Genomic DNA, 27940 nt, shown 5'->3' on the forward strand with positions numbered 1-27940 from the left:
GTCTTATTCCAGGGTTGATGAATTATTTAAGGCACTAATCATCTCCCCGTCCTACATACCACATCATTGCAATAATCTCTTTACTGATCTTGTCTCCTGTTTTGCCCCCTCTAACGCATTCCAATTCTTTTTTCTTCCTAGTTCAATTCCCAGATCCTCCTGGTAGAGATTAAGTTCTTGAATTTTTTTATGTGTATGCCTTTGCTTTCTTGCAGGGACTGAATAGATGCTTAGTAAACACTTTCTAGTTTAAGTTAAAGTGGGTAATTGTTTCATTATATGATTTGCTTATAAACAATTTTTGATTTGCTAGTGAAGATGTTTAAGAAAAGCAGAATTATGCTCTGTTCCTTTTTAACATTTATTTTGTTTTAATATAGGCAATTTTATATGATGACAAAGGAGGCTGTTTGGATAGTATATTTCTTAAGTGCCTTGAGGTATTTTAATGTTTTTATCTTATTTTTAAGTATTCTTGAAAAAATCTCTTTACTTCCTTTATGAATATGGCTAAATAGTATGGTCATGGTACTAATAGTTATAATTACAGCTAGTATTTATTGAATATTTATCATTAGCCAGACCCTCTGCTGAAAGCTCTTAGATATTGTTGCATTTATTCTTTACACAGCTGTGTGATTTTTATGCATGAGGAGTGCAGTGCAGACAGGTGAAGTAACTTGCCCAGCTCACAGAGCTGCAGTGGGACGGCTGGGATTTGAACCCAGGAAGTGACTGTTGTCTAACTCTATTCCATGGTTTTGGTAGGCAGAGAACTACAGTGGGAAATATTTTGTGAAATTATTCCTATTTGAAATATTTTCTCAAATATTTATTCTGTGTTTTTCCCCTGTTGGAAAAAAGCAGGAAAAGGAACTAAAGGCATATTTTAGTGTAAAGAATAAGGATATAAGCATTGGTCATTCTGGGTTCATTTCCCACTTTCAAATACTTCCTAATTAAGCTAACCTCTCTGTCCAGCTTCTCTACTGTAAAGTGTAGACCATAGACGGACTTTATTTGGTTGGTCTGAAAATTAGAAATAACTTATGTAAAGTGCTTAGCAGTTTAGTAGAGTGATTCTAAAAGTGTTAAAATGCATATTCTTCTTATCATTGTGTTGATTTTGGTCATAGTATTTAATCTTTTTAAATTTTATATGACATTAATAGCGGTTGTGGTAGTTTTGTATCTATTAAAAGAGGGTTTGGGAGAAGCACTGTCTTAGTAGAGGTTTAATTGGGAGTAACAACTGTGATTATTTCATTTTAAATAATTTCGTTAGTAAAGACTAAGCATGTATCTGTGATATACACAGATTTCTGTATTATCAACTAGCTTGATAATCTTATTTTTATACTGTCATCAAAGATGGTGGCAAGTGCTATATTTTGTTAATTAAGGTGATTAAAATGTTTTTTGGAATACGACTGTTTAAGCAACTGTAATAATTTCTAATAATATTTAATTTGTGATAATTATGAGTATGTATCTAATTCGCATTAGTTTATAAAGATATATAATTGATACTTAATAGCTCTAATTTAAAAAATTTCATTTAGTTGGATGGATTCTGAGTGAACTCCTTGAGAGGAGGCACAGTTTTCTTGCTTGCCTTTGTAGCCCCAGCATATAAGGAAGGACCTCATATAGGTCTCCACTATGTATTGCTGAATAAACAAATTAGTGACTTTTTTTTTGTTTGGTTAACAATTACCATTTTTTGTGCTTGTTGATAGTTAACTAGTGCATCATAATAAATAAAGAATTGATTGATTCATTCATTCATTCAACAACTATTGAATATGCATTGTGTCTTGCTGGTGCTGGTGACCTTACTGGAACACACAAATAATCAAATAATTAGACTTATATGATTTTGACATTTATTCTTTTCAACTTAGGTGAAGCCTGGAGATGACTTAGAAAGTGATCGATACTTAATCACTGTTGAGGAGGTTAAAGTTGCTGGAAGCATCGCTGTTAAACAGGATGTCACTAAAGAAGCACCAGAGTTAAACTCAAGGAGGTTTATATCCTCTGGCCGGTCCCTTGGATGTCAGCCCGCTGGTTTAAAAAGGAAGTTTACTGTAAGTTTCTCTGTTGAAAATAATAAATCAATATGTATTTATAAAATCGTTTTAAGAAGTAGTGAATTGTGAAGCTGTTGTAATCTGTCATTAAATTGGTACTTCATAGTCTATGCTTAGGTAGAAAGTACGTAAACCCTGATTAGAAATTCTTAGTACAAATGAGTGTTTGCCTTTTAACTTAGCAAACTTTATATCTTTTTTTTTTTTTAAAGATTTTATTTTTTTCCTTTTTCTCCCCAAAGCCCCCTGGTACATAGTTGTATATTCTTCATTCTGGGTCCTTCTAGTTGTGGCATGTGGGACGCTGCCTCAGTGTGGTTTGATGAGCAGTGCCATGTCCGCACCCAGGATTCAAACCAACGAAACACTGGGCCGCCTGCAGCGGAGCGCGCGAACTTAACCACTCGGCCATGGCGCCAGCCCCAGCAAACTTTATATCTTAGTTATTACTTTACTGTGCAAAACAAACACACTCCTTTTTCTTTTTTTTTTTTTTAGCCTGTTTCTTTCACATTTTCTTTATAGGTAATGGAACAGCTAATATTTATTTTAATATTTTTAGGGTTTTCAAGGACCACGTCAAGTGCCAAAGAAAATGGTTATTACAGAGAACGGTGAATCAGCTGCATCACTTGAGGCTAAGAAACCTGGCCCTGCTTTCCTTTCTCCAGTCTACAGCTCACCTTCTTTGTTTTCTACTGTTGGCAAGAGAGAGATAAATAATATGCCAGCAGACTCGGAGAACACTGTCACTTACAAGAACAGAGAGAGAAATGGCATACCTTTTTCTTCAGTTGTCTCTATTCCATCCTTCAAGATTAACCCAGAAATGCTGTGTGAAGAAAATTATTTTTGTTCTCCTATGAGTTCTGTAAATAAGCAGTCAGATTCTTTACTGACCAATGAGGCCATGAAAAGAGATAGTTTGGCATCTCACTGTTTAGGGGTTTCACAAAACATCAGAAGCACAACACAGATATTAGCTCTTCTGAAGTCCAAATCAACTAGTATTTGTAAGGAACTAAATTCTGAGATTAAAGAACATTTCCCTCAGATACAGCCACAAGGAACTATAAACATTCCTAATAAACCAAAGTGCTTAGTGGAACGGGAAGAGTGCGCTGAGGTGAAGGGCACAGAAAGGTTACACCACCAGCATCAATCAGAAAATACCATGAGAAGTAAAAGCCGGTGGGCCATGTATGTATCCTCACAGAGTTCAGCTGCACATTCTTCTGCTGAAGATGGAAATGGTAGAGAAAGGAAACCCAAGTCCCAGGGAGAGAATATAAATTTAAATTTGAGAGAGCTTTTGGTACAAAAAAGGATACAGTTCTTTGAAACATGTGCTGAAAAGGGGAAAAAATATAATGAAGACAAGCCAGTAGATAATAATGATCAGTCCTGGGATCAGGAAGTAACATTGGAAACGCCTTCATTCTGTGAAAGCAACAGCTTACCAGTTTCCTGTAGCAATGTAGAAAGTGACGACTTATCAGGATCAGACATTCAGGAAAATGATAAAATACCTGTTCATCAGAATGACCAGATGTGTGTAGAAGGGTCAATTCTCATTAGAGAAAATGCTGAGGAGGTAAATATATGTGGAACACCAGAAGAGGGGTGTAAACAACCAGTGTCGTATCTGCCAGAATGTGAACATCTGCAAGTGGCATCTTCTCTAAATAGCACTTCTAGGATCTCTGATAATACGACTGACATGTTTTCTAAAAGTCATACTGACAATGAAAGTCTTACTATTCATGAACCTGTCAGTAATGTAACACAACCACTTGTGGAGGTGACTTTTGACCTGAACAATTTTGAAACCAGTGACACTGAGGAGGAATCACAGGAAAGCAATAAAATTTCCCAGGATTCAGAGGGTTGGGTAAGGGAAACTTGGGTTAATGATGGCAATTCAGGTGTTCGGAAGAGATGTGAGGATACGAGCCATGAAGAAGCTGACAGTGAACGTGTGCCTCTCTCAGCGTCTAGTGGGAGTACACCTACAGAGGCGTTTCCTGTTGAAGAGGCTCTGCCGTCACACTTTTGTGGTAAAATTTGTGTAGGTTTTGACACAAGACCTTGGGAAACTGGAAACACTGGAAGAGAAATAGAGGAGTGTAGTGACACATTAAGCAATTTTGACTCATCTTTAGAGTGGACTGATGATGTATACATAAATAATAATGAGGATGTGAGTAAATCTACCCCCAAGGTCAGAATTAACTATGATTTTGTTTCACTTCCAAATAAACCTAAAGGTATAAATACAAGTTTACATATTCCTCATTTTTTAAACAAAGCCACTAATCAAACTCCTGAAAATAACCTATTTTCAGAACAGGCTCAGCCGCAGCCCTTTATTATGGTAGGCGACTTACACAAAAATGATGAACAGGTTTTACCCTCCACCTCTAGCAGTGACATCAGTATCCAACTCTTGGGTGCCAGTCAGAATCACTCTGAAGAACGTATTGCACTTGATAAATCAAATTCTCTAGTTTCTGATTCTTTGTTTTACCCTCTGGGAAAAAAGCATTCTATTTCCAAAGACACAGAAGCACATATTCCTGAATCTGAAGATTTGGGGAGGATTAGAAGTTTATCTGGTGACCATATTGAAGTAGACACTGCTGGAGAAAGCAAACAATACTGGAATAGTCCTAGAAATTCTTCAGAACTTTCTGGATTAGTAAATAACATTTCGCTTTTAAAATCCTTGTCTGAACACACTACAGCTTTAGAAGGCTTGGAAATATTGAAAAAGAAAAATACTACCTTTAAGCAACAGGAAACTCTGCAGACGTATGCGCCGGATAGCAGTCCCGAAGGTGAGAACTGCATGGTGTTTTGGATTGTTCTCTTGTAGCTGAAAGGATAAGAAGATATTTGCTTTGGAGGCTGTGTTAAAGAATTGCATAGTATTTAAATGGGATTTTACCATGTACTTGGTAAAATCAGTTCTAATAGAGGATAATATCCTTCCTATCACAGTCCCTTAGTCCACTTCCAGCGTATCTTTCTAGAAATATCCCATGCATATATAAACATATATAAGTACATATAAGCAAATGTGTGTGTGTGTATTATAATCCATTCTTATCCTATGTTTTTGGATACATGCTAGGATGTACTTTTTTTAAAAAAAATCGTTAGTTCATATTGATATCTCCAATTGCAATTCTAAGCCACAGGATTCTTCCTCTCTCCTCCATTCGGTAACTGTGTTTCTTTACTCCCACAGTGAGAGAGGGCCCTGGTTCCCAGCATCAGTATATTTACTTCAGTTCTATGATATACACCAAACAGTTTCTAAATTGTTACATCCATATCACTACCAGCAAAAAACTTACAAATTCGTAAAGTTCACAGATCCTTTGCTGGTTTTTTTTTGGCTTGTTTTTAGAATATATCCTACTCAGAGTATACAGCTAGATAGAGTAGTATGTTCAAAAAACTTGGGTTACGTTTTTTTTCTTTAGTGTGATTATGTTATCATTTGATTTAAATATAGTTAAGTTCATTGTTTATATTCAGTATGAGGGCTTTTTTGCCCATCCTTTTTGATTTATTTTTATTTCTGACTGTGTAAAATATTAACCTAGTTCAAAAGTCAAAGCTATATAAAAACATGTGCTCAGATGCCCTGTTTCTACCTACCTGCTGCAGGTAACCAGTATATCATAACTGTGTTTCTTTTTGCAAAAATAAATATCTCCAGGGGGCCGGCACCTTGGCTGAGTGGTGAAGTTCGTGCGCTCCGCTTCAGCAGCCCAGGGTTTAGCTGATTTGGACCCTGGGTGCGGACATGGCACCGCTAGTCAGGCCGTGTTGAGGCAGCGTCCCACATGCCACAACTAGAGCGACCCACAACTAAAATACACAGCTATGTACTCGGGATTCAGGGAAGAAAAAGCAGGGGAAAAAAAAAAAGAAGATTGGCAACAGTTGTTAGCTCAGCTGCCAATCTTTAAAAAAAAAAAACTCCATGTATAAATTCTTATTTCCTCTTATTCAACAAAGGCACCATACTCTGTACATTTTTTAGCTCCTTCCTTCTTTTCTCTTAATAATAATAATAATAATCCTGGAAATCACTTCATTGTAGTTCATAGGACACATCCTCATTTTATTTGTTTACAGTTGTGTGATAATCCACTCTGTAGATGAATCATCATTTATGCAACCAATCTCCAATATTTTGCTATTACAAATAATGTGACAATAAGTAACCTTATGTATCTATATCTGTATACATATATGGGCCTTTGCGTATTGTTGGAGGTGTGTCTTCAAGGCACATTCCTAGCAGTAGGGTTGCTGGGTAAATGTGTGGCTTTACTAGACACTTCAAAGTTCCCGCCATTTCTAACTCCCACTAGTAATGTGTGAGGGTGCCTGCTTCTCCACAACCTTGCCAACAGAGTATGTTGCCACGCTTTTGAATTTTTACCAATCTAATAGATGAGAAATGGCATTTCAGGGTATTTTAAATTTATATTTCTATTATTGCCAATGAAATTGAGCATCTTTCCATATGTTTCAGCATCGTTTCTGTACGTTTTTTCGTGAACTGTCTGTTCTACGCTTTTGTCCAGTTTTTTATTGGCTGTTGGTCTTTTTGTTCTTCTTGATTTGTAAGTTCTTTAAATATTGGAGATCTTAGCCCTTTATCTATGAAAAATGTTGCAAATATTTTCTTTCAGTTGTCAGTAAGTCTTTTGACTTTGCTTATGGTATGTTGCCAACAGCATTTTTAAAAAGAAAAAGGATAGTATAAACACATTAGTAAATATAGTAAATATTATATACTTACAAATGTGAATGAAGAATGTACTTGATGCTACTTGCAAAGAAAAGTTAAAATTGAACTCTTATTTGAATATCTCAAGGGATTCCTGAAAAAAAAAGAATAAATTATTGTGCCTACTAAAATGTTTCTTTAAAATGTTAAATTTTATGGTAGTTCTTACAGTTTATTTTCTAAAAATTAAAAATAAGGAAAAAACTTTAATGAAAAACAAGTATGGGTAGTATAACTATGTATTGTCGTATAAGGATATAGATTCATAACATGAAAATTTAGAAATTATAGAATCTGGTTTTGGGAAATCTACTCTTTTCTTGTCAAGTTGGAAAAGAGGGTTACAGTTGATTCTCATTATTTGCGGTTGTTATGTTCTGTAGAGTCACCACAAACACCGAACTAGTGAACTGTGAGCCATTGCTTTTTGGGGAAGTACAGAGTTCATTTCCTTCAAACTTCTGGTCAGAACATTTTTATCAACCAATCAGTACTAAACCTTGTTTTATGTGTGTTTCTATTTAAAGACCTCATTTGATATATATTGTTGATTCGTTAACATTGAGCTCACGGCCAACAGCATACACCTCCTGCCTGAGAGAAAGTCATCTCATACACATCCTTTCTCCATAAGGGGCCTCACAGCCTTCTCGCACTTAGGAACACCAGACAGCACTGTGCTTAGGGAGCATTTTAAATGGCAGAGTCACCAACAAAAAGCCCCAAAGCACAAAAAAATGTACTAAATAGGCCAGGAAAAGGATACTTGCTTAGAGTATGAGAGCTCAGGAAAGCAGTGTCGCCTTGTTCTCCCTCAGCTGGGAATGTGTGTGTCAGGCAACTCGTTTTTTGTAGCTCTGTGTGTCTGCGAATGACCTCAGAAACAGGATATGGATTTGAAGGTTCCGAATAAATTTTAGCTAATAGGCGGAATCTGTGAGTAATGTGGATTAACTGTATTTGTTTTCTGATAGAAGTATATTTCTCTAGGAAGGATTAAGTTGGTTTTCTTGAAACAATCTGAGAAAATTGAATCTGTTTATTGGGATATAGGAAATGACTTCATGTAGTTTAATACCGAATTAGAGAAGAATCAGTTTTCCAACGAATTTAGGATGTGTGAAAGTGTTACAAAACATTTTCTCGGGGCCAGCCCCGTGGTGTAGTAGTTAAGTTCTCACTCTGCTTTAGTGACCTGGGTTCACAGGTTTGGATCCCAGGGTGTGGACCTAGCACCACTCATCAGCCACGCTGTGACGGGCATCCTACACATAAAGTGGAGGAAGATTGGCACAGATGTTAGCTCAGGGTGACGCTTCCTCAGCAAAAATACCCGTTTTCTCAAGTATGTTCAAGTTTTTGTGAGATCATTGAATATATCTTAGAAATATTAATTTAGAATTTTTTTTCTTGAGTAAAGGCAAGAAAGGAAAAAACACCAATTTTCATTCAGTGCCTTTTTAAAGCTATTTTTAGAACAACATGAAGTTTCCAAATCCACTTATTTTTATTTATTTATTTTTTTGGTGAGGAAGATTGGCCCTGAGCTTACATCTGTTGCCAGTTTTCCTCTTTCTGTTTGAGGAAGCAGTTTATCTGGTTTATCTTCTGTGGGCCTCCCTTTCTGCTTTTTCCCCAGCGCCTGGCATGCTGTGCTTAGAAAATAAATTGAAGTTTTTTCCCCAAACCGTAGTCAAATGGATTTAAGAAAGACTCAGAAATAGCATTAAGTGCTTTTTCCTTTTCCATGTTTGCACACAGCAGCAGTGTAATGGTGGTCTTGGCTTTTTTGCTACTAACAGTTTATATTTCATTTTTAGCATTTCTAGTATAGGCTGTTAGCTGTTGACTCAGTATTTATTTTTTAATTAGTTTAAAAAAAAGAAAAAGCAAAGGAAGCATTCCTAATGTTGACTTAGAAAGTAATCAAAAAGGCTTTCCTTTTTTTTTTGTTTGTGAGCAGGATTGGCCCTGAGCTAACATCTGTGCCAATCTTCCTCTTTTCTGTGGGATGCTGCCACAGCATGGCTTGGTGAGCGGTGCTAGGTCTGCGCCTGGGATCCAAAACTGCGAGCCTGGGCACCAAAGCCGAACACTTGAACTTAACCACTTTGCCACTGGGCCAGCCACGAGGCTTTCTTTTTTTTTTTGAATTTTTATTGTGAAAATGTTTGAACAAACACAGAGCTAATACTACAATGAATCCTCAGATACCCACAATCCAGATTCAGCAATTTCAAGACTTTGCCTCATCTTAAAATTTAAGTTGTATTCCTTGTTTCAGTCAGTTTTAGAAATGTTCAAAAAAATTTTAGATCACTGCTGTCTTTATGAATAAGATCATTTGATTTTCTCCATTATAGCTAGGAAACTGTTGCCTACAGTTGTTTCACAAGCTATACCAAACTCTCCTCATCTGAACCAGGCTTCTCAACAGGTATATGTATTTTTTTCTATCAGTATATTCTTTTATTTCAATATAGAATGTCCTGTAATTTGTAATGGGATTATAGTAATACAGAAAGTCCAAGCTGTCTCAGTTCATGACCTGCCTTGTATCTCAGTAATTTTTTCATTGCATCCCTTGGCCAAAAGAAATACCTAGCAGTTCCATTTATTAACTAGTTAGTAGTATTAAATAGCTTAATGGGCTGGCCCCGTGGCCTACTGGTTAAGTCGGGTGTGCTCTGCCTCGGTGGCCCGGGTTTGGTTCCCAGGTGTGGAGCTACTCTACTCATTAGCAGTTATGCTGTGGCAGTGGCCCACGTGGAAAACAGAGGAAGATTGGCACAAATGTAAGCTCAGGATGAATCTTCCTTAAGCAAAAAGAGAAAGATTGGCAACAGATGTTAGCTCAACGAATCGTCCTCAGCAAAACAAAAAAACCCCCCCAACTTAGTAAGTATTATGTCATAGTAACTTAGTAAGAATTTTATTTTTATTTTTTCTAGTTTTATTGAAATAGAATTGACACATAACATTATATCAGTTTAAGGTGTATGACAATCATTTGATATATGTATATGTTGTGCAATGATTACTGTAAGCATTTTTTTTTTTTAAAGATTGGCACCTGAGCTAACAACTGTTGCCAATCTTGGGTTTTTTTTTCTGCTTTTTCTCGCCAAATCCCCCCAGTACATAGTTGTATATTTTAGTTGTGGGTCCTTCTAGATGTGGCATGCTGCCTCAACGTGGCTTGATGAGTGATGCCATGTCCGCACCCAGGATCCGATCCAGTGAAACCCTGGGCTGCCAAAGCAGAGTGCACGAACTTAACCACTCAGCCATGGGGCTGGCCCCTACTGTAAGCATTTTATTTTTAAATAAATACAGTTACTAAGGGAATTTGTGCACTTGTTGGGCACTGCACAACTTCTCACACCTTGGAATAGATTAGTTTTCTTGTTCCACGTTGACTTTTGCATGGTAATTAATTTTTATCATAGCAATTTTCAGAAACCCAGCTTCACAAAGATATGATGTCATTGATAGAAATGACATGAAATCTGATGTTGAAACTGAACTGCCTTGAGCTATTAGTTCATTCATTGTCCAACAGGTGTTGAGTGACACTGTATAGTTCCCTCAAATTTAAAACATCTTGTGGAGCCCCTGTTGAGTTCTCTGTGGCACGCCAAAGTACCTACTTGCACAGTTTGGGAACCGTGGTAATAATATAAGAAATAATAGTACTAAGTAGGATGAATTGAAGTTCTAGAATAGGTTATCTAGATTACTGTTTCTCAGTGGGGATGCCACCAGCATTTTGGAAGGACAGTTCTTTCATTATATGACACTGCTCTTTCTAGCGGACATATTTGGAAGAAAAGAAAGTGAAATGTTTCACTTGCCCCCATTTTGTATCTTACTCTATTTTCCGTGTTACCAGTCTTTTTTTTTCTCTTAATAAGCTTGATTTTTTTTCCTGTTTTTTTAGGAAGATTAGCCCTGAGCTAGCTACTGCCATTCTTCCTCTTTTTGCTAAGGAAGACCGGCCCTGAGCTAACATCCATGCCCATCTTCCTCTACTTTATACGTAGGACGCCTACCACAGCACGGCTTTTGCCAAGAGGTGCCATGTCCGCACCTGAGATCCCAACCGGCAAACCCTGGGCCGCCAAGAAGCGGAACGTGCGCACTTAACTGCTGCGCCACCGAGCCAGCCCTCCTTTTTTAAATACAGAAAAAAGTGAAAAAAAATAAAAAAAACCCTGCCACCCAGACAAAATTATTATTAACATTTTCAGCCTTTTTGGGCCTGCTTAAAAAAATATGGTTAGATTGACGTGTACAAATAGTTTTTTATCCTTTCCCCTTAATAACACATTGTCTTTCCTCACGTTATTAAAAATTTGCCTAAAAAAATATTTTTCCTTAAATATATCTTTTAAAGGTTATTTGCCATTCCATCCTATTGATATCCTATGCTTTGGACAAACAGTTCCCTATTTTGAACATTTAGATCATTTCCAGGATTTTGCTATTATAAATAAAAGTTTAGTAAATGTTTTGCACATAAATCATTGTTTACATTTTAAGTTATTTCCTTAGATTTGATTCCCAGAAGTGGAAGTGATATCTTGAAAGGCTAAGAACAACTTTCTTAGGTCCTTGATGTATATCGTCAAATCTAAAAATCTTACGGTTTTACAACGTGAATATTTATTTCACTTCATATTCACCAGTACTGTTAAGATCTTTTTAAATTCTTGCTAAGTGAAAATAGTGTTTAATCAACATTTAGTTTTTATTTCTTTGATTATTAGTGATGGTGTTCTTAGATTTCTTATGTCTAATAGAAATTTATATTTTCTTTTGTAACTTACTATTGTCTTTTGGTTTACCTTATATTAATGTTCTGTTTCTAAGATTATGAAAGAAAATGAAGTTGAACAAAGTGAACCACTACAGTCTTTGCAGGTGAGTTAACTTTTAAAATGTAAAGTAGCCAGAAATTATATTTGTATATATAGGTATGGCATATAATTTTATGTTTGTATTTTGTCAGTTTTCAAACTCATTTGTAACTAGTTACCCCTTTATATTCATTTAGATGGGCCTGCTGTCTTTTGTATAAATGTCTTGTGTGGTCAATAGGATTTGCTTAAATAGCAAATCTTTTATCATAAAGCTAACTTTGCAAATTTATAAGCATTACCTAATACAAGAATTGTCATTGACAATTGCAGCTGCATGTGAAGCTCTATTGCCTAAAAGAGAACAAAACAAAACAAAATCCATTTTGTGATGGCTCAACCATTTTTCACCCTTATATAATAAGATCAAATGTATAAAATGATAAACAATCAGCAACTGCATAATTTAGCTTACAAATGATCACAATCTTACTGTTTTTCTTTCACTTGAAAAAGATAGGGTTTAAACTTTTTCAAGTATAATTATCACAAAGTATAACCTGTAAATAAATATTATCATTGTTTTTTCCTCCAGAGTGAGTTACCATTTAAAATAAATGTCATATAATGTCAAATAAACATATTTTAAAAAAATCTGTTGAGGGATGGCCTTGTGGCTCACTGGTTAAGTGTGCAAGTTCTGCTTCGGCGGCCCAGGGTTTGCCACTTCCGATCCTGGGTGCAGACATGGCACCGCTTGGCAATCCATGCTGTGGCGGGTGTCCCGCATATAAAGTAGAGGAAGATGGGCACGGATGTTAGGTCAGGGCCAGTCTTCCTTCACAAAAAGGAGGATTGGCAGCAGATGTTAGCTCAGGGCTAATCTTCCTCAAAAAAAAAAAAAAAAACCTGTTGTAATTTCACAGTAATAAAAAAGGTCTTAAAATCTTTCTCAAAAAAGTTATTTAAATCTTTTTGGCATTATTATACGAGTATATTTGTGTGTTTTAATGACTTTCTTACTACAACTCAGAGACAACTTCTTCACATACATTAGTGATAAGAGGAACTTTCAAAACTTTAAAGTTAGGGTGCTCTTTCAGGATACACATAATGCCACCTCCACCTTATTTCTGTAAGTATAATTAGCTACACATAGCCAAGGAGCTGTTCCAGCAGAGAAGGTACTATGCTAATTGATTTTTTAAACTCACCATATGAGAAAATTCTAATTCTAAAATATGAGTTGAATGTTTTCAAGAGCTACTTTGTTGGCTTATATATAGTGTTATTAAAGGAAGGTGACCATTATTTAAAGAAATATACTGCTTTACCTCTTCTGTCTATTGAGATTTTTTCTTTTCTTTTTTTTTTTTTTGAGGAAGATTATCCCTGAGCTAACGTCTGCCTCCAATCCTCCTCTTTTTGCTGAGGAAGACTGGCCCTGAGCTAACATCTGTGCCCATCTTCCTCTACTTTATATGTGGGATGCCTGCCACAGCATGGCTTGCCAAGCGGTGCCAGGTCCATACCCAGGATCCGAACTGGCAAACCCCAGGCTGCTGAAGCGGAATGTGCGCACTTAACCACTGCACCACTGGGCCGGCCCCTCTCTACATTTTTTAAACATAAAAAAAATTGTTTTCTGCAGTTGAATTCAGTTCTAAGTCTGTCCAATTGATATTAGAAGTTATGGTTATTTTATGTAGTCACTTGAACTAAAAATGAGTAGCTACTGTTGTCTATATCTTCTGTTTTATGGTTGCTAGAAGATGATTCATTCTTTATTTTTTAAATTTTTTTTTAAAGATTTTATATTTCCTTTTTCTCCCCAAAGCACCCTGGTACATAGTTGTGTGTTTTTAGTTGTGGGTCTTTTTGGTTGTGGCATTTGGGACGCTGCCTCAGCATGGCTTGATGGGTGGTGCCATGTCTGCTCCCAGGATCCGAACTGGCGAAACCGTGGGCTGCCGAAGCGGAGTGCACGAACTTAACCACTCAGCCACGGGGGCTGCCTCCATCATTCTTTAAATACACTGTTACACTGTTTACAATTTTTCCTTTGGTTTCATACTAATTTTTGAATTAAATAATCTGCATTAACATAAGCATTAGGTTTGATGGGTGATTTATTATGTACCCAACAATTTTTCTAGTGTTAAAAGATTCAATTGACATTTTAGAATTCTTATTTTCTAACATACTGCGTTTTACATTGATTAGCTTACTACCTTATGTGCTGGAGAACTGCTTTGCCAGGGTAGCTTCTTATATGTGTGTGTGGAGAGAAGCAAGATGGAGATAGCAAGTCTGTCTTCAAAGGACAAACATGGCTTTAAGTTCTGGGAGCATTTTCCCAGGAAATTCATGAACCACCTACAGAACTGTTTTAGCTAACACACTTATTGACATTGTATTCTAGTTCTTTTCCTTGGGAAGTGAAGAAGAGACTGCTTTTCTGGCTGTTATTCCTAAACAAACAGAGAGAAAAACCTGCGACCCTAAGGTAAAATTTGTGAAGAGCATTGATTTTCTACCCCCTTGTGTTTTCCTGCTGTTTTTATACGACTATCAGAGTTCATAGGCAGAAGGTGAGTGAGCAGAATGTATTGACCTGGTGTTAAGAACAAGAGAAACTTGGCGTTGAGCCTTCTCTCTGTCAGCAATGAACTAGTAATGCAGTGTATATACATAGATGCCCCAGGGCTTGGACACGAAGATGTGTAAAGCACAGTTAATGAATGTTCTGTGGAGGACAAGCTGAAGCTCTTTATAGCCTTTAACTTACTATCGTCTACTCCACACTTCTCCCTCTGCCTGGAAGTTTAGAAGCACATGTAACCCGAGCTCGCGGTAGTGCTACCTGCTCCACATGGAAAATGGATAGAGACAACAACACATAAATGGATGGCTTTTGTAAATAGTGATTCTATTCCTAAAACCCAACAGACCTTTGGAAAAGATCTACATAGAAACTTAGGAAACAAGGCATCTGTTTGCTTGTGGAGAATGTGTATTCCCCATCAAACAAATCAGAAATATACAGAGTCTTTACGAGTTGAGACTTTTTTTATTGAAATGTGTATGTTTTAAAATTCAGCATAATATTTTCAACAAAAGTCCTGTATAGAGGACGTTTTAGATTTGATTTTCCTTTCAAATGTGTGATTTAGAATCTTCGTTTTTAAATAAATAATATTCAGATTTATATTCTTGTCATTCTGTTAATTTATCATTTAGCAATAAATGCATGCTTCATGTACATTCCTTTAGCTCTATTAGCAATCTTATTTTTCCGCATTTTGGGTCGGCTTTGTTACCTTGTGTGGAGTAAAAATCCTAGAACCCTCAAGGGGGCAGCAGAGAACGCCATTTGCCACCCGAAAGCAGACCAAGTCTCTGAGGGGATGAGAGCACCTCTCTGAGTCACACTTCTGTGTGAACCCTTAGGCCTTTGTTCTCCGAGCAGTGGGATCATGTCTTTGGGGAGGCAGAGAGCCCGCCAGCCCTCTTGTGTTAAGCCCAATAGTTTACGAAACCCTTAAACCAAGGCGAATGCTTCCTGTGCTCCTTCCCTTTTGTCCCTCCCTGTTATGTGTTTATTGATGGCCTCCTGTATGCCGAGCACATGTTAAATGCTGGTGCTGCCCTGATGAAACAGAAAGGTCTCTGCCCGCAAGGAGCTTACAGAGCAGTTAGTAGACAGAGAAGAAGACGTCATGGTGTATGTGCTGTCTGTAATGGAAAGTTGTGTCATGGACAGTGGAAGCATAGAGAAAGGAGCAACTGTGTCTTTCTGGCTTAATCAATCCATTATTACTACACTTTTTATGCTCATAATAAAAAAAAATCATACTTATTAATGTTGAACTTGAATTCAGTTAAATCAATACAGTTTAAATTAGCTACCCTTAACATATGTTTTAGGATAATAGGAGTATTTCCTGGTTTTCAGTATTAATCCCTTCGTAATTACTTACATTAAGTAATATTTAACAGAAAGCTGAATTATGTATTATTTTCTATGTGTATCTACATCGTGATTATATATGTCAATATATACTTATGCAATACTCATTTTTAATAATTTACCTGTAGCCTGTTGAGTTTCAAGGGCACCAAGTAAAGGGATCAGCTACTAGTGCTGTGCTGGTCAGAGGACACAGCTCCCAGCTAGAACACAGTCAGTTTCCAGAGAGTGCTGGGTATGGCAGCTGCATGACGGACACTTGTTTTTTGACATCAAAGTTGCCTAGCACTTGTATGCAGATTGACTTCTTGCAGGTAAAAATATTTCCATAGTTACATCTTGCCAAGTCATTTTCTTTATGTCAATACTAAACTTTTTAAAGAGAGTATATTTAAATCTTTGCACAGTTGTAACTTAAAAAGGAATTTAGTAAATTGACAAGAAGTATAATATCTCAAATCAAACTAAATAAGGCAAAAATGTTTTATTTGAGAGATTTGCTGCCTTTTTAGGATCAGGAATTTAAACGATTGCTTTTCCCTTCAGGGAAGACTAGGAATTCATGACAAGAGCAGATAGGCAGATTACATACAGAAAATATGATTCACAGCTAGTAGGTTTTTTTCCCTCTAATATTCCTCCCCCACCCCCCCAAGTATGGCCCCAAGTACCTCTCATTACTATGAAATAGAGGTCATGGAGACAGAATGATATACACGTATTTGAAATAGTATCTGTTAAAGAGATTTTAAATTTTTTTCTTTTGTATTAAAGCATAAAGCACATACAGAATAAGTGCACAGCTCAATATTTACCACAAAGTGAACACACCCATGTAACCTCCACCCTTAGGAAACAGTATTACCGGCATTCCAGATGTCCCCCTTCTGCCCCCTTTCAGTCAGTGCCCCTTCCATTCTCCTCAAAGATAACCACTCTCTTGACTTAGAGCACCAAATATTAGTTTTGCTTTTAAAACTTTGTATAAATAAAGTAATACACAGTGTATTTTTTGTGTCTGGCTTCTTTCATTCAGTATTGCAGTTTTGAAATTCATCCGTGTTGTTGCCTGTGGCTGTAGTTTTTCGTTTTCTTTGCTAGTGTAGTATTCCACTGTATGAATATGGCCCCGTTTATCCGTTCTTCAGTTGTCTGGGGTGTTTGCATTCGGGGGCTATTACAGATAGTGTTGCTGTGAACATTCGTGTACTGTCATGAATGTGTACACACAGGACACACTTCTGTTAGGTATACTTCCTAGCAGTCACCAGATAGGCCCATCTTTACTTTTAGTGGATGATGCCAAAGTGCTTTCCAAAGTGGTGGTTACAGTTTACGGTTCTCGTCCCCATCACTCTACGTCTTCAATACTTGGTGCTGACAGTTTTTTGTTTTGAATTTTAGCTATTCTGCTGGGTGTGTAGTGGTATTTCACTGTGGTTTTAATTTGCATTTTCCTGTCTAACAATGAGATTGGGACGTTTTTATATGCTTATTGGCCTTCCCTGTATCCTCTTTGATGAAATGTTTGTTCAGGATTCTTCCTCAGTTTTTAATTTGTGTGCTTGTCTTTTTAATTGATTTTTGGAATTCTTTATATTTTGGATATATACTCGTTGTAACTTGTATACTTTGCAAATATCTTCCCCAGCTCTGACTTATCTCTCACTCTTAATGATGCCTCTTGACGAATGGAAGTTTATAATTTTTTGTTGTTTTGGGGGGTTTTTTGGTGAGGAAGATTCACCCTGAGCTAACATCTGTTGCCAAACTTCCTCTTTTTGCTGAGGAAGATTCGCCCTGAGCTAACACCTGTGCCAATCTTCCTTTTTTTGTATGTGACCCGCTGCCACAGCATGGCTGCTGACAAGTGGTGTAGGTCCATGGCCAGGAACCAAACCTGGGCCGCTGAAGTGGAGCATGTTGATCTTAACCACTAGGCCATGGGCTGGCCCCCAATCAGTTTACTTCTTATTGGGGCTCTTGTAGTAGGTACTTTGGTTTGATTTTTCTTCCATATTGCCAAGTGTATGCTCTTTCCCCATCCTTGTAATATTGTATTGTAATTCAGGGTTACCATTGTTTCCTGGTTTCATCAAAGATAAAAGATGTTTCTGTTTCTCATTTCCTGTGTTTTTTGAGAGGTTCTCCACATTTAAAAAGAAACTCAGGTCCATTCATTCATTTTATTTCTAATTATTTTACGTACATCAGTATGGTCATGTTTTATATCCTGAGTTTATAAAAAATGTTCTAGGGCAAAATGGCTAGACCCACCACAGAGATAAGAGATTTTGGAGTGAGTTTGACAGTTTACTTGCACATAGCAGTCTCTGAACTTTACAAAATATTCTGTATTTCATCAATTTCTAAGATACTATTGCTGATTATAAGAAGCACCATTATATTATATATCAAGAGAGAAGAGCAGTCAGTTAACATTAGACAATGCTTCATCACTTAGGCTTTTTTATTTTAAAAAATTTTCTTTTATTGTGCTAAAAAACACATAAAATTTGCAATTTTATGTATATCTTAACCATTTTTATTTATTTATTTATTTATTTTATTTTTTAATTTTTTTTGAGGAAGATTAGCCCTGAGCTAACTACTGCCGGTCCTCCTCTTTTTTGCTAAGGAAGCCTGGCCCTGAGCTAACATCCGTGCCCATCTTCCTCTACTTTATATGTGGGACACCTACCACGACGTGGTGTTCCAAGTGGTGCCATGTCCGCACCCGGGATCCAAACCGGCAAACCCCAGACCACTGAGAAGTGGAACGTGCGAAGTTAACCACTGCGCCCCCGGGCCAGCGCCATTAACCATTTTATGTGTACAGTTCAGTAAAGTGAAGTGTATTTAAAATGATATAAAACAGATCTCTGGAACTTTTTCACCTTCACTTAGATTTTTAATGTTATATTTATTTTGAAAGAAGGCTTGTAGACTTGTTTGGACATAGATTTCTATTGTGTGTCACACTGGTTTGTTTTCTTGCCTTTCTGTGAACACATACTTTTTTGTCCAATGCTAAATCATAGTGTAATCTTTTTGAAGACATTTAAACAGCAAAATTATTTAACATATCTAATATTAATGCACAAACTCATATTTAAGCGATTATATGAACAGTATGACTAATTTTCACGTAATTGCACTTAACGCAGGCAATCACAACTATGTCACAACTGTTGTCTGTGCTAGAGAGAGGTAAAAATGCCATCGCTTTTACAGCACATCCCTATTTCAAAGATGTTAAGATGTGAGAAATATGAGTCAGAAGAATTGATGGAAAATTATGTACTTTGCTTTCCCTGAATAGAATTGGCTCCATAACATATTTATTTCTGTTTTTCTCTCTCAAGTTGTAACCATAAACTGTATGTATGTGTGTGTGTGTCTATATATATATAGAGAGAGAGAGAGAGAGATAATAAAACATACAGATAGACAAAGATATAGGTGTGCACACACAGTTTTATTTTTTACTAAATAAACTGGTAAATGGATCTTTGTTATCTAGTTCCCAGATGAAGAAAACTTTCCAAAAGGAAGTACTAGCTTTAACATTGAAGACAATTTTCAAGTGATGGCTGAGTCTAATAAGGGTTCAATTGAAAATGATTGTAAGTAAATTGTGAGTAAAATATAACATTAAAAAGTTATTTGACATTGAACAAACTGTTATGTAAAGACCATGCTTTTTTTCCCCACAGCAATTTTAGATTTCTCTTCTAAAGATTCAGAATGTTCATATCATCATTTGGATTATAATTTTAAATCAGCAGAAAGGACTTCATGGAAAGCAAATAAGGTATAATAAACAAAGTTTTAATAGTTGAGAGTGAAAAATTTTGGTAGTCTTATAAGAAAGGAATCTATCAAAAACTGAAAAGATAAAAATCTTGAAACTGGATGATTTTTCAAAATGGATCAAGAAAGTTTATCAACAACTAATATTATTTTAGTGATGAAATGGCAGCGTAATTTCTGTTAGAATAAATAACAAAATGCAAATACTGCTATCTTCTTTGTTATTCGAAGATATCTTGATTTTTGCAATATGACGTGAAATGAAGAACATGCATAATTAGAAAGGAAGAAATAGAGTTAGAAGAATCAAGTAAAAATAAGAAGTTTAAGAACTTTGTAAAGGAGCTGAAAACAAGATAAAATTGAAAAATTAATAGTTTTCCTAAATCAGTTAGAAAATATAATAGAAAAAGAGTCCCAGCAATAGTAACAAATGATATGCAATACCAAGATATACTCTTAATGAGAAATGTGTGGAACGTGTGTGAAATAGACAATGAAATTTTACTGTGAAATATAAAATTCACGAGTAAATAGGAATTCAACAGTACTTATTGAATGCCTTCTATAGGTCAGGAACTTGTGAGACTTGGGTGCAGAGTGATGGACAAAACAGGTATGATCTCTGCCTTTTAAGGCCAGCAGGGGGAGAGAGATATTTATCAAGAGAAGAAATTGCACTGTAGGAAAGCTGTGAAAGTACTCTGAAATCACAGGGGAAATCTGCCTTGTGGGTGATTAGGAAGGTTCCTGCAGCTATGGCAGCAGTGAGGGAAGAACATAACATGCAGAGAAACAAGTGTAAATACCCTAAGATTGGAAAGGGTTGGGTGAGAACGTGAAAGAAGGCCAGAGCAGCCAGCTAGTGATGAGTGACACGGAAAGTGGCAATTAAATGAGATGGAAAAGTGAGCGGGACCAGACAGAAGAGTCCTGCAGGTCGGGTGAAGAGCTTTGATGTTGTTCTCTGTTTCACTGGGAAGTGACTGAAGGGTTTTCAGCAGGAAGTCACCTGACTTAATTTACATTTGTAAAAGGTTTTGCTGGCTGCTGTGTGGAGGATGGATTCAATGGGATGGGCACTGCCGCAGAAGCGGGGAAACCAGTTAAGAGGAGCCTCAGATGGTAGTGACTTGAAGTAGGGACCGTGCAGTGAAAGTGCAGCGGAGTTGATAAATAAGTTTCAGATAAATTTGGGAGGTAGCAGCATGGATGTTGCTGGATTGGGTGTAGAGAGAGTGGGGTGAAGGACAGGGAGGAAAAAGACTCCTGGCTTTCGAACTTAACCGTTGTGTGGCCTGAGGTGGTTTGCACTGAGTGGAGTAGGATGGAATGTTAGTCTACTAGGGTTGCCATAGGAAAATCCCATAGGATAGGTGCTGACCCAACAAATTTATTTTGTCACAATTCTGGAGGCTAGAAGTCCAAGATCAAGGTTCTGGCCAATTTGGTTTCTGGTGAGGACTCTTCCTGGCTTGCAGATGGCTGCCTTCTCACTATGTCCTCACATGGCCTTTGCTGGGTGTGTTCACATGGAGAAAAAGAGAGAGAGACCTCTCATCTTATAAGGACACTAATTCTGTCAGATCAGGGCCCCAGTCTTAGGACCTCATTTAGTCTTTATTACCTCTTAAAGGCCCTGCCTCCAAATTCAGTCACACTCGGTGTTAGGGCTCAACATATGAATTTTAGGGGGACACAATTCAGACCACAGCAGGGAGGAACAGGTTTGGTGAGTATATAGGAACAGAGAAGGAGTGCCTGTGAGACAGTGAAGGAGAGATGTTAAGTAAGAAGCTGGGTACATGGGTCTGGTTCAGAGGAGACGTGTGTATAGTCACTGGCACGTAGTAAAATTTACAGCTCTGAAAATGGATTTAAAGAAAGTGTGGGAGAGGAGTGTGTTATATACCATCCTCAAGAATTGGGAAGGGGAGAGGGTAAGTTATGTCAGTTATTGTGGAGACATCCAATAAAATGAGACTGAAACATGGCCATCTGGCGATTTGGAGGTCGTTCGTGACCTTGTCAAGAGCAGTATCAATGAAACAGTGAGGGTAGAAACTGGTTTAGGGTGTATTAAGTAGTGAGTGAGAGGTAAGAAAGTGGAGTCAGTGTGTGTGGAAAACTCCCTAGAAAGATTAGCGTATTTAGTCAGTCTGTTAGTCACTCATTTATTAAATATTTTTTAAGCTACTACCATGGGCTGCACTGTTCTTGGTGCTAGAGGTTGGCCTGTGAATGAGCAGGCGAGGACTTGCCCTTGTGGAACTTACATTCTAGTGAAAGGAGACAGACAGTGAACAAGTCAGCATATAGTGCCTCAGAGGGTTGTGAGTGCTGTGGAGAACCTGCAGCTGTGTGGGGGTAGAGGGTGCAGATGGGTGTGGAGTTCTAGTTTGTACATGTAAAGTAAGCCCTCTCTGGTAGCATGACGTTGGAGTAGAGAACTGAATGAAGCGAGAGAGAGCCATACAGATATCTGGAGGAAGAGCATTCCAGGCCCAGGGCACAGCAAGTGCAAAGGTTTTGAGGTAGGAGAATGCTGGCCAGTTTGTAGAACAGCCTGGAGGTTGCCATGGAGTGAGTGAAGGAGTGAAGGGAGAGGTGAGAAGTGAGGGCAGAGAGGAAGTGAGGGGCCTGATCTTGCAGGGTGGCTCCAGGGACATGGTAGGAGCCTTCTAGTTCTCTGGGAGAGACTGGGAACCATTGGAGTTGTAAAGAGAGGAGGGAAATGATGGAGTTTACATTGAGAGAGTACTCTGGCAGGTTTGTAGAGACTGTGCTGTGCGGAGAGGGTGTAACACTCAATAACGATTGCCTGTTGTTATTTTTATTGACGGGGCAATACAGTCTAGACTGCCTAGGTTTGAATCCCAACTCTGATGCTTATAAGCTGGATGGATTTAAAAAATTTAATTGCTTAACTGCTCTGTTTCTCAGTTCCCTCACTTGTAAAATGAAAATGAGAGTACCACCTCATATGGTTGTGGTAAGGATCGAATTAGTTAAAAAATAGAAAGTTCTTGGAAGAGTCCTGGGCACACAGTAAGAATCGATAATAGAGCAAAACTATTATTACGTGATGATTGAATTGTAATTTCCCATTTGTTTCGTCGTTTCTTCTACTAGACTGAATTCCTTGAGTGCAGGGACCATGGGTATTCATCGTCTCATCCTTAGCTCCTAGCACAGCACCTGGAACCAAGTGGCTAGTCAAGAAAATGTTTTAAAATTTATATATAAACTTTTTATCTGTATTGTGACTTACTCAAAAAAAAATACACAAACACGTCTTAAGTTCAAACCATTCAGAAGAGTACGACGTTACACGTAAAAACCTTTCCCCCGGGGGCTGGCCCCGTGGCCGAGTGGTTAAGTTCGCGCGCTCCGCTGCAGGCGGCCCAGTGTTTCGTTGGTTCGAATCCTGGGCGCGGACATGGCACTGCTCATCAGACCACGCTGAGGCAGCGTCCCACATGCCACAGCTAGAAGAACCCGCAACGAAGAATACACAACTATGTACCAGGGGGCTTTGGGGAGAAAAAGGGAAAAATAAAAATCTTTAAAAATAAAAAAAATAAAAAAAATAAAAAAAAAAAAACCTTTCCCCCGTATCCCACCCCCATTAGAAACCACTCTTGACAGTTTGGTGTGTATTCTTCCAAACTTGAATTCTTTTATTCTATTCTCATCCAAATATGTGTATTAAATGTGATCATCATATTAGATTTTTAAGGTGATTAATTTCTAGAAGCAGCAACAAAATTAAGTACTATTCTAAGGAGAATAACATAGTGAATAATATGACTGGTCAGGTCTGGAATATATCAAAAAAGTTCATTGCATTTGGGAGCAATGTCTTGAAGTTTAGGTCAACTATAGATAAACCCTAGACCTGAGGACATAAGAGAGAGTTGTTCAGTCCTTGGGTCTGCAGGAAGTTTTACCTTCACAGCTTCTAAATGTGAGGTCTCATTTAGCCCGAGCCCCTTAGACTGGAAATTGATCTTCAGGACCACATCCCCATAACCCAGATCAATCCAAATCAGAATGTGGCCCATTTCAAATAAATCCAACAGGCTTTGTGTTCTGCATTTCACTTTCTATTATTATTGATTTAAATGGTTTATTCTGGGGGCTGGCCCAGTAGCACAGCGGTTAAGTTCACAGGTTCCACTCCGGTGGCCCAGGGTTTGCTGATTCGGATCCCGGGTGCGGACATGGCATCGCTTGTCAAGCCATGCTGTTGTAGGCATCCCACCTATAAAGTAGAGAAAGATGGGCACGGATGTTAGCTCAGGGCCAGGCTTCCTCAGCAAAAAACGAGGAGGATTGGCAGCAGATGTTAGCTCAGGGCTAATCTTCCTCAAAAAAAAAATTTAAAAAAATATTTAAATGAGTTTATTCTATCCTGTGCCTTTTGGAAGAATCTTTGCCCCACTATAGCTCTACGTAATCTGCTTGAAAGCATTGTTTTTACAATATAGATTACTAGAATTCATTCAAAGTGAGGGAGAAAATGCACTAAGAAGATTCTGATCTATAGCTTTGTTTCTTCTTTCTGGATAGGTGACATCACCAGAACAAAAGATCTCAACATCAAGTCCTGTTTCTACTTTTTCTTTGAACTCAAGAGATGAAGACGTCATGCCAAAATTCTCTGAGGAGTCCCTGAAAGCAAGAACTTCACCTGGTGATCTTCACTCTCTCAACTTAGGCAGTTGTTACCATATTGCTCTAATATCTGTCTGTCTGCGTAAAATGAAGTTTTTTATTTGAGAGATTGTTACTAAAAATATTTTGGAACCAGGTTTTAATTTTCTGTCAGTGTTGCTTGATTGACTTGTTAGAATTACGACCTAAGACTTTATAAAAGAATACCATTGGCTTACCTACTGCTCTGCTGCCTTCCCTGGTGGTCTCCAGAGTTTATTTCCAACAAAATAGAAACTCTGTCCAGAGGGTACATTATTATAAAATAGGGAACCGTAGCATTGTCAGATAAAAATTTTAAGCTTATATTGTTCCCATGCGATGTTATTCATTCATTTATTCAACAAATATTATTGCTTTTGCATTTTTAAGAATATATCTATTACTAACGCAGCTGACAGATAGAAGGAATTATAAAACTCAGCCAAAATCTGCCATAAGATGTTTACCAGAATTGAATTCTTCTCACATACCAAAATAAATCAAATAGATCAAAATTAAGTCAATTTGAAATAGATCAAAATAAAGCTAAAAATCATTTTTACTCTGAAGGTCAACATATTAATTCATGAGTGTAATAAATATATAGAGGAAGTTACAATCACATGGTCAAGTAAATGAACCATGAACTTCAGTCTCTGGGGAGGGAATATAAAGTTGAGAAGAAAAAGCTAGTTTTGGGTTCTCGTCCTGACTCTGCTAATTGCTGGTCCTGTTACCTCTAGGCCTTGGTAATCTCATCTGTAAAATGAGAAAGATGAATCCCGTTTTGGCTGTAAAGTACTTTGAGAACTTAAGTGTTATGTAAATATAATGTAGTAATTGGGGGGGCGGGGTGGGGCAGGAAATCCTTAGCTAAGGGGGAGAAGAAAAGAGAATTTCAAATTCGTCAACTTTAAAAAAGTGTCAGAGTGTATTAATTAAAGCTTTGTAATCTTTATTTTTTTGAGACTAAAACTAGTAAATTTTTTGTTTGTTTTAAAAAAGGAAATAAAATTTTGTTTGCTTTTTTTTGCAAGGCAAGTTGGTACTTTTTGCATTTTTGTATAGATAGCCACTGTTTTCTAGAGCCTGGGTGATCACCTTTTTTTTTTTTTCCAGTAATGAGAAAATCCAGTTCTCTGGAGAATGAGAACCTTCAAAGGCTGCCTTTAGTAAGTAGAACCCGAGTTCCACTTGTTACCTTGCCACCTGCTGATGGGCAACTTGACTTAGATTCTTGTTCACATGGGATCGACGGTGACAGGCGAGAGTCTTCTGGTTCCCTCATGTTCAACCTGTGTCACGCGTCAGCGGTTCTTTCTTTTAGCCTTGGGCCTGAGGACCACAGTGAAACTTCCTCCTCTAAAAAATCTAGGGAAGTGACTCCAGGGGATGTTTCACTTCTCGATAATATAAATACTCAAAGCAAGTGGCTGAAATATCAGAATGTACCCCAAGGCAGCTTGACTACTCCAAGTAGACTTGATAAGAAAGTGACAGATGGCTTCTTTGCTGTGGCTGTTCCCGGGATGCGCTTTAGTGACGCGGGTGAGAGACAGGGTGGTGCTGTGAGTGGGCGCTCTGTAGGCCCCGTGCATCTGCAAATGATGAGAGGCGTGCTTCACCAACAGCAGCAGGAGTCTAGCAACCAGGATTTGGCTTCCAGAAGGGAAGCACTTTCTCTGAATTTAAAGCAGATTTTTAAGACTGAGGAAATTCAAAGTGTGTTAGGAAAGTCTGCCTGCTCCATCTATAGTGAAACAGGAGATTTACAGGTGAGAAAAGGTACCAATGTCTCAGTGCGTTGTTTCCAATAGTTATTGTCAGAATTTCAGCAAGAGCATTACCAAAATCAAGCTACAGTCACATCTTCTTTAACTTAAAATCTTTCCTAGTAGTTGTGAAGATTAAGTGAAATTACGTATTTGAGTGAGGGTGTCTGGTGCAGTCTCTGGCACTCAATAGGTATTTAATAAATTACAGCTCTGACTGTGTCCACCACCACTTCCACTACTACAATTCTGTAATTGTTTCCATTCTTCACTGTTGGCTCTGTTTTGCTGATCAGATCATTATTTGGGTAAAGGTACATCTTACTACATATTGGTTGTGAACAATTCTTATTATAGTTGTAACCAGAAATAGAGATCCATTCATATGAGTTAAGTTTTTCCTAGCAAAAAGTATTTAACAACTAATTGAGTGGCACACAGGAAAAGTCAGTCTAGGGGGCCGCCACGTGGCTGAGCGGTTAAGTTCGAGCACTCCGCTTTGGCGGCCCAGGGTTTCGCCGGTTCACATCCTGGGTGCGGCCGTGGCACTGCTTGTCAGGCCACGCTGAGGCAGCGTCCCACATAGCACAACCAGAAAGACCCACAACTAGAATATACAACTATGTACTGGGAGGATTTGGGGAGAAAAAGCAGAAAAAAAAAAAAGAAGATTGGCAACAGTTGTTAGCTCAGGTGCCAATCTTTAAAAAACAAAGAAAAGTCAGTCTTATTTATGATTAATAGTGCCATGCAGAGTCATTCTTGCCCTATTTGGTTTCTCACTTAAAGTTAGAAAATGATTTTCAAGGATTCTGGAAATCGAAAGGAAAGTTTATTTTCTTAAACATGTGTATAGAAAATAATTCACTCATTAGTAAACAGTATTTTTCTGGAGTTATTATAATGACTTGAATTATTCCATTTCAGGAAATAAATAGCTCTGAGCTATGCTTCCCAAGTGGGCAGAAAATAAAATCTGCTTATCTTCCCCAACGGCAGATTCACATACCAGCTGTTTTTCAGTCATCTGCTCATTACAAACAGATTTTTTCATCTTGTCTCATAGGTATGACTGTTATCTTTTCATTTTATTATGGTTGATCGCTGCCTAATATAAGTAGTATTGCTGTGAGAAAGTGTAATATCTTATATTGTGAATTTTCATATTAAATTATCTACTTGAGATTTGTTCTTTTCCTTGTGTTTGCTCCAGTTTTTGACAGTAAGTTATATTCTAGTTTCGGATCAAAATTGAGTTTTAAAAGTGGGAAATGATAGTATTATCTTTTTCAAGTTATAGTTTTTCATTTTTTTTAAGCTGTAAGTGTTACAAATGGTTTTGTTAAGTTAAGTAGGAAATTTTAAGTATGGTGCATAATTAGTTTTGATGGTTTGTTTTATTGCACAAGGGCAAAACTTCCTTTTAAAAATGGATATTTTTATTAGGTTGTGGTTTACTCTGTTAAAAGGTTTTCAAATTTAGCTAACAAACAGCACATATGTGATACAAACAGAATTATTTTGTATTTAATTTTCATCTGTATCTATCTTTCTCTTTTTTATAGAACATCTAAATATATTGCTGTTTGGATTAGCACAAAGGTTGCACAAAGCTCTTTCAAAAGTTGACATATCATTTTACACATCATCAAAAAGAGAGAAACTGAAAAATGTGGAAAATAATGTGCCATCCTGCCACCATCATCAACCTGCAAAACTTGTCATGGTTAAAAAGGAAGGTCCAAATAAGGTATTGTTTCCTCTTCCCCTCTCGTTGCCCCAGCAAATACTTGTCTTATGAAAAGTTAGGTACCTATTGCTTGATGACAAGCTTAGTTAAAGAGTGAGTCTTGATTAGGAGCCTTCTACTTGAGCAGTTAGTAGCTGACGTATAGTAAACTCTCAATAAATTGTTATTGAAAGAT

The 27940-nt window shown here is 37.5% G+C and overlaps 1 protein-coding gene across 8 annotated transcripts in view; it reads left to right on the top strand.

The window, feature by feature from the left end:
- The window catches only part of ZGRF1 (zinc finger GRF-type containing 1), a 71410-nt gene that overhangs the window by 8648 nt on the left and 34822 nt on the right, over positions 1–27940 (top strand). For 2 of the 8 annotated variants that reach the window (XR_011436300.1, XM_023636728.2), the window contains exons 4-16: positions 381–440; positions 1905–2090; positions 2656–4930; positions 9267–9340; positions 11776–11826; positions 14185–14268; positions 15861–16046; positions 19256–19358; positions 19449–19546; positions 24118–24241; positions 25363–25415; positions 26943–27081; positions 27581–27765. Coding sequence is in view for 7 of the 8 variants with exons in the window: in XM_023636728.2 (XP_023492496.1) it covers positions 381–440; positions 1905–2090; positions 2656–4930; positions 9267–9340; positions 11776–11826; positions 14185–14268; positions 15861–16046; positions 19256–19358; positions 19449–19546; positions 24118–24241; positions 25363–25415; positions 26943–27081; positions 27581–27765 (3618 nt within the window). In the remaining variant the exon portion in view is untranslated. The remainder of the gene's footprint in view (positions 1–380; positions 441–1904; positions 2091–2655; positions 4931–9266; positions 9341–11775; positions 11827–14184; positions 14269–15860; positions 16047–19255; positions 19359–19448; positions 19547–24117; positions 24242–25362; positions 25416–26942; positions 27082–27580; positions 27766–27940) is intronic. The other 6 variants (XM_070259806.1, XM_070259807.1, XM_070259803.1 and 3 more) reach the window with 6 other exon arrangements.

This window comes from Equus caballus, chromosome 2, assembly GCF_041296265.1.
Source record: "Equus caballus isolate H_3958 breed thoroughbred chromosome 2, TB-T2T, whole genome shotgun sequence".
In the NCBI taxonomy this organism is placed as follows: domain Eukaryota; kingdom Metazoa; phylum Chordata; class Mammalia; order Perissodactyla; family Equidae; genus Equus; species Equus caballus.